The 10,182-nt window shown below is 44.0% G+C and overlaps 2 protein-coding genes across 2 annotated transcripts; both read right to left on the bottom strand.

Moving 5' to 3' along the window:
- Positions 1-115: 115 nt before the first annotated feature.
- Positions 116-3,239, bottom strand: sumo3a (small ubiquitin like modifier 3a). Its single transcript, XM_077015572.1, has 4 exons — positions 3,082-3,239; positions 1,965-2,093; positions 1,768-1,839; positions 116-1,211 (listed from the first exon to the last, which is right to left on the bottom strand). Exons 1-4 carry the CDS (start codon positions 3,100-3,102, stop codon positions 1,149-1,151), a joined length of 285 nt encoding a protein of 94 aa, XP_076871687.1. The 5' UTR covers positions 3,103-3,239; the 3' UTR covers positions 116-1,148.
- Positions 3,240-3,964: 725 nt separating this feature from the next.
- Positions 3,965-9,219, bottom strand: pttg1ipa (PTTG1 interacting protein a). Its single transcript, XM_077015571.1, has 7 exons — positions 8,981-9,219; positions 8,475-8,527; positions 6,740-6,848; positions 6,469-6,571; positions 5,683-5,748; positions 5,187-5,233; positions 3,965-4,413 (listed from the first exon to the last, which is right to left on the bottom strand). Exons 1-7 carry the CDS (start codon positions 9,063-9,065, stop codon positions 4,367-4,369), a joined length of 510 nt encoding a protein of 169 aa, XP_076871686.1. The 5' UTR covers positions 9,066-9,219; the 3' UTR covers positions 3,965-4,366.
- Positions 9,220-10,182: the final 963 nt, after the last annotated feature.

The following is a 10,182-nucleotide window of genomic DNA, read 5'->3' as shown; positions in this document are numbered from 1 at the left end:
GCTAGTGTTTGACTAATACAGCACTTCTGTTAGACACAGGTATGACATTTAAAAAATATTAGTAAGCAAGCAGTGAGCAATTTTGGAGATAATGGATATTGTCAGGCAAAAACAATCTGAGTACCAAACTATATTTATTGTATACAGTAGTAAAGGACAACAAATGTACAAATCAGAAGAGAAAGAGGAGACCACGCGTGTGCTGATTCAGCCTGACACATGGATACCAGTCAGCAGGAAGTGAAAAACAAAAGAAGATGGAGGAGTAAATAAGATCTGTGTGAATTTCACCTCCGTCACAGACAGCCACAAAACTTCTTTTTGCTTGAAGGTAATTGGTTTGGGAATTTTAAAAGAAACCTAAAGTAGTACACTTTGCTGCCAATGTCTGTCCCGTCAGTAAGGGAGGGGCGACAACTCTAGACCTCTGCTGTCCAATCAGGGAGGACGTGCAGGGTTTGGTCCAGCACCTCCCCACTGTCAGGGTGGTGAAACCAGGCTTTGATGGAGACTCGCTTCAATCTCGGCCCCCTTTTGTTAGTTTGAGTGAGGCACTAAAAACAAACGTTTAATATCAGAATTCTGGGCGTCTCTTTAGCTATCGGACATAAAATAGAATCTAGACACTTAAAACTGCATGGGAGACAAATTAGGTGGAGAGGCAGAGAAAGAAAAATAATCAAAGGAGCGGGTGTGTGCGTCTCCTGCAGAATACATAATACATACAGACAACATAAGCATGGACCATTTCTTTATCGGACTGGGACGTACGGGTGGACAGGCAACTACGGCCTGGCTTTCTAGCCATCATTACAACAGGAGATGCAACAGGCAGCTTGCATGGATGTGGCCATTTTGAATTCTGCCCCAGGGCAGCCATCTTAGGTTTGCCTCCGAGACGCATGCCGCCTCACAGATATCTTTAAATATCGAGAGAGAAAAATGGAGGAGGGAAAGAAAGAAAGGAGAAAGAAGGAGGGGGGGAGCCAGAGTAAGAAGCAGAACCACTCTGTGGGACTCAGGAGGGGTGTTTGGAGAAAATAGTCAAGAGGGGGAACAGAAAGAGTACAGATGATGGTGATAAACATTTGGAGGAAAAACGAGTCGAAATAAACCGGTCGCACGTGAGCCCGCTTGATGGGAGGGGTTTAGCCAGAACCGCCCGTTTGTTGCTGAAATACATCGATAGTGTCCTCATCCTCCATCTCCAGCTGTTGAAGAGAAGAGAAGTGAACACAGCACTGGGGCACCATCACCGTGTACATACATAGAAAAGGGACATCTCTCCACCTTTCTATAAAGCACCCAACCCCCAAAAGTGACCGGCATGAATAATTTTTTCAAGTCTCATTACAATTGTAACTGGTGTCAGACTTACTTTGCTAAACTGTCATCTTAATGTACTTCAAATTCATAAACAAATGAATGAATGATGTGAACGGGGTCAATTAGAAACTAAATTTTGCTGCCAAGAGCTTTAAATGTGGAGCCAATTCATTCATGTCTAAATATTCAGAATGCATTATCGTTTCTGTGCATAATGTGTACGAGCAATCACTAATGTTAAACTGGCTTCAGGTCAGGCTATTTATTTATGCTTGCAGTCTGCTACAGGTATATACCTATGCAAAATTACACAAGAAGGCCAATGTTTATTCTAATAAAAAACGTGTTCCATTACTGATGTCTGGAGGATTTACACACCGAGTAAGCATGAATAAAAATACTGTAAGTAATAAAAAGCATAATACATTACTTCACGCTTACCTGTGCGGGTGTATCTGTTTCATTTATTGGCTGTCCATCAAACCTAAACCTAATCTGTCTTATTGACAATCCCTGCAAGACAAAGATTATGATAGACTTAGATAAATATGCAGACAGACTTTATGCAAGTGACACCCCTCCCACATGCCCCCTAGAAAAGCACAACATCCACAATTAATCAAACCAAACACACACACCTGTCTTTCGCAGTACGCTTTCATTAATTTGCTGAGGGGCGTGTGCCTTTTGATTTTGAACTGGACCACCGAGCCATCCTGTCCCGCCACTTTCAGGTTGATATGGTCGTTCTCGGTCTTCACTCCCTCCTGCAGGAAACAGAATGAAACGTTAAAAGTCCTCCAGCATTTACACATCGAATGGAATGTAAATAGTCATTTAGCCAAAGACCGCATGGTGTACGAACTACTCTTTCAGAAATTGTTGTTTCTTTTTTTTTAATGCATGGTGTATTTAAAGTATATTAAATATTTTGAACTAAAGCCGAAAAATAAAAAAAAAGTTAAACTAGTAACGTGACTTGTTACGAAGTTCGCGCAGCGTGGCTCCGATTCAAAAGCAGCCTTGGCGCAAACACGCCGCACAAATCTCCGAAGACCGGCGGGTTCGTGTCCAACGAGATGCACCACGTTCAAATATCGAGGCACCATCATTTATCTCGGCGACTACGCGGAGCGGCGCGGTGAGTTACCGCCGCGGCCCTGCGCCATTTTCGCATCTGGTGCAGCACAGCGGCCAGCCGGGCCAGCTCCCTGCGCCACTGACGGCCAGGCGCAAACTGGCCTCGTCTGCCGCTGCGCTTCAAATGAATGAAACTTTTTCATTTTATCTTAAGCAAACTCACGTTATCGACTACATTTGATTGGGGTACCGAGGGCGGATTGGCGCTATCGGGCCAACTCCGCTGTTCTTGCGGCGTTTTCTACGCCACCGACGTAACGTGGCCGATGAGCGCCAGTTCGTTCTCACAAAGGAAAACCCGCAAAGCGGAGACGCGGAATCACACTTCGGAAAATGGAGAAAAATCGCGCGGTAGACCCAAACAACGGCGCAGTTTCCGCGGAAGTGGCGCTGAAAGGCCACATAACGCTCGAATTTAACCGCATATATCACGACCGGACGCCTAAAGCGGGTCGGACACGGAGACGCGCCTCGATGTGCACGTTAGCTTCCATTTTCCCGCACAAATGCGCATTCTGCCGTCTACACCAAGGTTGCACAAAAATGAAAACAGAACTCGGCCGCGCACACGTCCGCAAAACTCAGGTTCGCTCTGAGCGCGAAGGCCCCACTCACCTTGGGCTTATCCTCGGACATTTTCGCAGGGGTCTGTTGAATGTGTTTGTTTAATTTTACAAAAGATGCACCTCAACACTGTCCGTCCTCGCAGCTGCCACGAGAACGCGCAACTCTTTAGCTACTCCGCCCGTGATTGGACGCGGCCGGGTCATATGACCAGGCTCTTCGCGAGAGCGCGCGTGCTCGTGCGTGCTTTTCGTCAAATGCTCGGTCTCGTGTAAAACAAAGGACCGCCCCGTTTATGACGAGACGGGGGACCGTTTTTTTTTTTTTTTTTTGACCGGCCCTCGAGTTGCACCGGCCGGTCTTCAAGCGGTTCGTCCGTGTGGACGGGAGTTCCACGCCGTTTATATAGTTTGAATATCGAAGCCAGATGTGTTGGTGCTAAACTCCGCAGGGCAGATCACCTGTACCACAGCCGGGCACACGCTGTGCTAAAGTCTTTAGCTACACTAGTGCAGGCGTCAGGAGTCCATAATTCATGCACTACTTCAGCGAAATATAAACATGTCAGTTATGTTTCTTAAACACACACACACACCTGTCACCTTTTCTAAAACTGCTAAATGTAGCAGCTGTACCAGACTGGCTCTTCTACATATAGTTTACCCAAACTCCCCTGAAGCGATCAAAAATGTCTGTGGGTGCCATGTAGACTTTAGGCAGAGGTTCACCACAGCCCCCAGCTCTTTCTCAGGGGCTTATTTGTGCGTTTGGGCCTCTGGTCTTAAAATTTCCTAAAGTTGCTTATGTCAACATGTTTTGTTTTTAAAAAAAAAACTGAATTTGAAATGTGAAGAAAGATGCGACAGGTAGCTCCAGACCCTAAAAACCCCACTTGCACTGACAGTAATGAATAAAGAAACAAAAAAAAAATCCATTAGGTTTCATATAAAATATTTTTTATTTAACACAATTTTTTTTGTTCTAATCGGCAAACCTGACACATCAACTTAAATAAACATTAAAGTTTGTGGAAAGCCTTAACAATAAACGATTCACAATTAGAAGAAAACTCCTAGCCAGAGACTTTCACTAAGCTTTTTAAAAGTATATACAGCCAAGATGTGAAGTACACGTATCCACAAACACAATAATCACACAATCAGATTTAAGTCCAGCTGTTTGTCCAGCATCGATTTAGGGCATTATGGCACAATACCGCAAATCACATTCTGAGACTGTACGTTCAGGAAGACAGAGGCAATCGGAGAGATAAAAGCTGACTCATTTAGGGGTTCCAGGGCCAACTGGTGGGATGCATGGTGGCTCTGCGCTCTCTTTAAGCAGGGTTCTCAAACCGAGAGTAAGGGCTTGCTCGGCTAAGACCTGGAGGGGTGAGAGAGAGGGGTGAGAGAGAGGGGTGTGGAGGGAGGAGGTAGAGAGAGGGGTGAGAGGGAGGGGTGTGGAGGGAGGAGGTAGAGAGAGGGGTGAGAGAGAGGGGTGTGGAGGGGTGAGAGAGAGGGGTGAGAGGGAGGAGGTAGAGAGAGGGGTGAGAGGGAGGAGGTAGAGAGAGGGGTGAGAGAGAGGGGTGTGGAGGGGGGAGAGAGAGGAGGTAGAGAGAGGAGGTAGAGAGAGGAGGTAGAGAGAGGGGGGAGAGAGAGGAGGTAGAGAGAGGAGGTAGAGAGAGGGGTGTGGAGGGGTGAGGAGCGGTGAGAGAGGAGGTAGAGAGAGGGGTGTGGAGGAGGGAGAGAGAGGGGTGTGGAGGAGGGAGAGAGAGGGGTGTGGAGGAGGGAGAGAGAGGGGTGTGGAGGAGGGAGAGAGGGGTGTGGAGGAGGGAGAGAGGGGTGTGGAGGGGTAAATTATTACAGAACACAGACTTTTGGGAGTATAACATTCTAAAGACCATCGCTTTGTGTAAGTGAGTAGTGGCAGCACCCTTAAGAGTGATTTCATGAAAATTTCCATCAGGTTCTTTAAGCAATGCCATAAATAGACTTCTGTTTCTGCCCACACCATTGTTGCCCTGTCATTTAATAACTTCCTGCTTCCTTTACCACCATGTTGGAAAAAAACTTTCATACCTTGTATTAATAAAACAAATAATAAAAGCATTACAATAAACCACAACTCAGAGATGGATTAGCACGAAAGTCTTTTACCATATTTCTTCCGAATTTCATCATGTCTGGCCTTCATTTCAGCTTTCCTGTAAAACAAATAAATAAATAGTGATATATATACACATACACACACATTTTTGTTTGTCTTATCCTGTCAAACCAGTTTGTACTAGAACATTTTTAGTGACGTTCAACTTCACACTGGCATGTCTCCCTGTAAACCATCCAAAGGATAACACAGAAAACCTGTGTGTGTCTGAGTATTTGTGTAACAATGTCCATAATGAGGCAGAAGACAACTGCTCGCGTGTTTAATTTAATTGACATACAGAGAGTCACTGCAAACAAATGAGAAAAACCTGACAGGGAAGATAAAGAATGAAATCAACAAATGAAAAAAACAAAAAAACAAATTGCATTTAACTGCATAAAAAATGGCCCAACCCTTGGAAACACGTCCTTGAGGAATTATTGGAATTACTTGAATTTAGGATTCCTAAATCGAACGTATTAAGATTTGGATTCATAAATGTACCGGCTGTCCTGTTTGATCTTCCTCTTTTCTTCCTTCTTCTGCATGTGATGCTCAAACGCAGCAGATCTGTGAGGAACGACAGGACAGTTGAGAGCGTGAGGAACGGCAGGACAGTTGAGAGCGTGAGGAACGGCAGGACAGTTGAGAGCGTGAGGAACGGCAGGACAGTTGAGAGCGTGAGGAACGGCAGGACAGTTGAGAGCGTGAGGAACGACAGGACAGTTGAGAGCGTGAGGAACGACAGGACAGTTGAGAGCGTGAGGAACGACAGGACAGTTGAGAGCGTGAGGAACGACAGGACAGTTGAGAGCGTGAGGAACGGCAGGACAGTTGAGAGCGTGAGGAACGGCAGGACAGTTGAGAGCGTGAGGAACGGCAGGACAGTTGAGAGCGTGAGGAACGGCAGGACAGTTGAGAGCGTGAGGAACGGCAGGACAGTTGAGAGCGTGAGGAACAACAGGACAGTTGAGAGCGTGAGGAACGGCAGGACAGTTGAGAGCGTGAGGAACGGCAGGACAGTTGAGAGCGTGAGGAACGGCAGGACAGTTGAGAGCGTGAGGAACAACAGAAGTGTTCATGTGTCCATCTTTCCGTCCTCGCCCATGACGGGCCCCGCTAGGATCTCCCTGATTTGTCTCACATTTCAGGGCCGAGTTACGCCAAAAAACCCACCGATACGTGTTCCCAAAGAGCATGTTCTGAGTCACACATCCTGCACTCCAGGACGTGTAAGCGGGCATTAGCGGACTGCTCTGTGGACATGTGTGGACAGCGTCCTGCACTCACCCGCAATTCTCACACTTGCAGCAGCAGAACAGACAGACGAAGAAGGCGATGATGATGACCGCCGCCACCACGGACAACGTAATGATCAGGATCTGGAAGTTCACTGAGGAAGGAAAGAAGTCAAATTATAGAAACAATTACAGCCTGGAGCACCGACATTTTTCATTTTTTAAAACTATTCCCCAAAAAGCTTCCACTGTATGTATATTAAAGGTGCATCCGAGGGTTTTTTATTGGGGGGGGGGGGGGGGGGGGGTGGGGGTGATCTTACTTGAGCAGAGGCCCCAACGTGCATCGTTCAGTGGACACAGGGCGTGGGGGGGTAGGATCGTTTTGACGGGGTAGGTTACACATGATTGGGTCTTTATACACCACAGACACTGTGAAAGAAAAAGATCAGATCATCAATTGGTCAATTAGGAACTGCACCTCACAATGTTATAATATAGTGATCAGTTTTATCGTTGACTCCCGTCTCTGATCTAAAACCCAGAGATACTGCCGAAGCAGACATGATAACATTGCCAAACAAATATTACACAATGTTTCTTCCTTTAAGGATATTCACAGCATAAAAGGTGTTAAAGTACTCACAGCTTCGGAGATGTTTTCTTAAATAAACTTCACTTACTCACTAGTTATTTCTCAGTCATTGCCCACAATTGCAAATTTTGGTATTTTCCACACACACCAACACACCGGAGTGAATTTATCAGCTTACAAGGTCTCACATCTGAGTATAAAATAAAGAATGGTGCAGTCCAGTGGAGAATGAGGAGAAACCCTGGAACACCAGAATGGTACAGTCCACTGTAGAGCACTCATGTTTGGCTATAATCTTGTTATATTATTATGTTTTATTACTATAGTATTTGGTTTAATTATACTAACTAAAATATTTGCAGGATTGGAGTGCTGGACAAAAAAGTGAAATTAATTGTTTTTTTAATAAAAAACAAACAATAAAATCTGTATTTAGCTTTCAATTAACCTTTCACTTTGACTACAATTAGTAGAAATAGGACACTGTTCTGAAACATGACATCCATCTAAACCTAAGATATTACTTTGCTTCATTAATATTGAATGCATCAGCTTAAAGTATTCAATGCTATTTAGGAAGCAGGGCATTACAGGGCTTTGAGGTAATACAGATTACACTGTACGGCTTGATGTTTACAGATCAGACTATACAAAGGACACTGTAAAGAGAATGCCAACTGAAAATTACACAATATGTTGAGAGGCAGACAGAAAGTGTGTGTATGCACACATGTTATTTCTTTCAGCATGGAAGAGGTTCTGTCTCAAAGCAGGGTACAGATCTCTTTTCAATGTTATCATGACCAACTGTTATTGTTTGCGTTTCACTTTAGATTGGTCACTGGTGAGCAAACTCCCCCCCCCCCACCCCCAACAGAAATCACCCACAGGTGGTAAGCAACACAGTAACTTTTACACGCCTGAGCAGGCCTTCGATAGGCAGACCCTGATAAGAGTCTCAGTTCACGGAGATAGACTGACTTCCCAAACGTCTAGGCAAGAATCTCACTGAACAAGAATTCACCGACCAGAGAATTTGGGCCTGCGCTAACCCAAAGCAGACAACAGGAAAAGAACACAAGGAAAGACAGCACACACACACACACACACACACACACACACACAATGCACAAGCATGCATGCTACCCAAACTTGTTTCCCAGGTGAGGTGAGTGGCAGTGTGACAGTGTATGGCGTGTACACACCCACAACTCCTAGTCATTCCACACACTCTGAAGGTCAAAGCAGTCCCTCTCCTCTCCTCTCATTTCTCTCAGTCTCCACTTCACACGCTGTTCAAATCTCTTTCACCCTCACACATACATATATGAAGAATGCACAACTGCACACGCAGGCATACAAACAAGACAACCCACTACTGTGATTGGTGGCAGGTCATTAAAAGAATCTGAAGAGGTTTCATTAGTTCCATAAATACATAAATAAACCTACGGCCCACTTACAGACACATTACTTAAACACTGCTCACAGCTTGTTCCGTTGTTCTTCTCACAACCTACAGAAAAACAGAGGACGAAAAGAGAGTTACAAAATGGACACCTAGGTTGTCTGTTCGGTGTATACACCTTCGTTGGACCTCACGATGTCTAGATGCATCTGCCCATCCTAAAGGCATAACAAAAGTTAACAAACGGTTAAAATGATGATTAAACGATTAATCAAAGTTCTGTGATATCGGCTGAAATAGGTCACTGCCGCCTGTTAACCCGGCCAATGAAAGAACATTATAGTGTTTCTTCTACTGTATGCAGATGGAGACAAACACATCATTGTTTTTTATTTTAAAACTGCACTGAGAAGGTGTAAATACCACACTAATTCTGACAACACGCTGAACTGTTTAGACCCCATATTCGATTAAAATGCTACACAAACGTACAACTAACCTGAGAAAATGAGTCTCCGAAATAAAATAAGACATGAGAAAATGTGCTTTTAAGTCTCTTACTTTGGCCAGGTGCGGCAGTCTGCGCCAAGATTACGTCCACACAAAAAAGTAGTACAGCCAGGGAAACAAAATAACGTAATCCCATGTTTTTCTTTTTAAAACTCTAAAGCCAAACGCAATATTTGTCCCAGAGGTTTGTTTCACCTTAAGAAAATCACATTAGCAGAATTGGACATGCGCTTCTACTCGCCTGTTACCAGCACACTTTCCGCATAACAAGTTTCTACTTTGGGCCAAATGGGCTGGGTTACGTGGTCACATGATCTCCGTCAGAAACACTTTCTGTTTATTTATTTATTTATTTATTTGTTTGTTTGTTTGTTTGTTTACGCCTGAGGTTCTGTAGTTTAAGAACTGCATTATAGCATTTTAATCGATAAGCGACGATTGTGTATCCTACGGCCAGAAATGAGATGTCCAACATATCTAGTGATAGCTATGCAACCGCCAAACATCTTATATCCATCTGAAATATTACTTGTACATCATTAAAGTTAAACAAGTCAAATAACTCAAATATATTTGATTTATTTGACTTGTTTAACTTTAATGATGAGGATATTTTAGTCATAATCCACTATAAATTAAAATCGTCTCATGGATGTGAGTCAAGCTGATGATATTTCGTTATTTCGTGAGTCTGATGTGCTCTACACTGCACGAACGATCCATATTCAAACATTTTTACCTGTATGATGTCATATTTCTAAAGAATTCTGCTTAAAAACCCGTTTGAAATTTAGACCAACTAAAGGTTTGAAATGCAATGTTGCTGTAAACATGACAATATGTTTGTCTAATAAATATTTTATTAGAAATTATTGCGCACGGAAAGAAAAGACGGTATGTAGCCTTAACTACAAAGGTCAATATTTTAAAAACATATGAGAAGAACGTAGAAAATATGTTATGGAAATGATTTTCAGACTAGAGCAGGAAGCTCACAAGGCCAAATATGTTGCCATGGATTGATGAGTCAAAGTGTCCCATGTTGGTAGGATGCAGAGTGGAGATCTGCTTTTGTGATTCCTGGTTCTCCTCTGTTGTTTGCACAGGTGGCATGGTGATCCATTGGGGTTGCATTAGCTGTGTTAGTCATTTATACCATGTCTGTGACACCTTCTACCAGCAAGGCTGTCCTGACACACATAAGAAAGACGTCACCAGCAGGGCTGTCCTGGCGCACGTGAGAAACACGTCAC

Source organism: Brachyhypopomus gauderio, chromosome 8 (genome assembly GCF_052324685.1).
Source record: "Brachyhypopomus gauderio isolate BG-103 chromosome 8, BGAUD_0.2, whole genome shotgun sequence".
NCBI lineage: Eukaryota > Metazoa > Chordata > Actinopteri > Gymnotiformes > Hypopomidae > Brachyhypopomus > Brachyhypopomus gauderio.
This window is presented reverse-complemented; position numbering and strand designations above follow the sequence as displayed.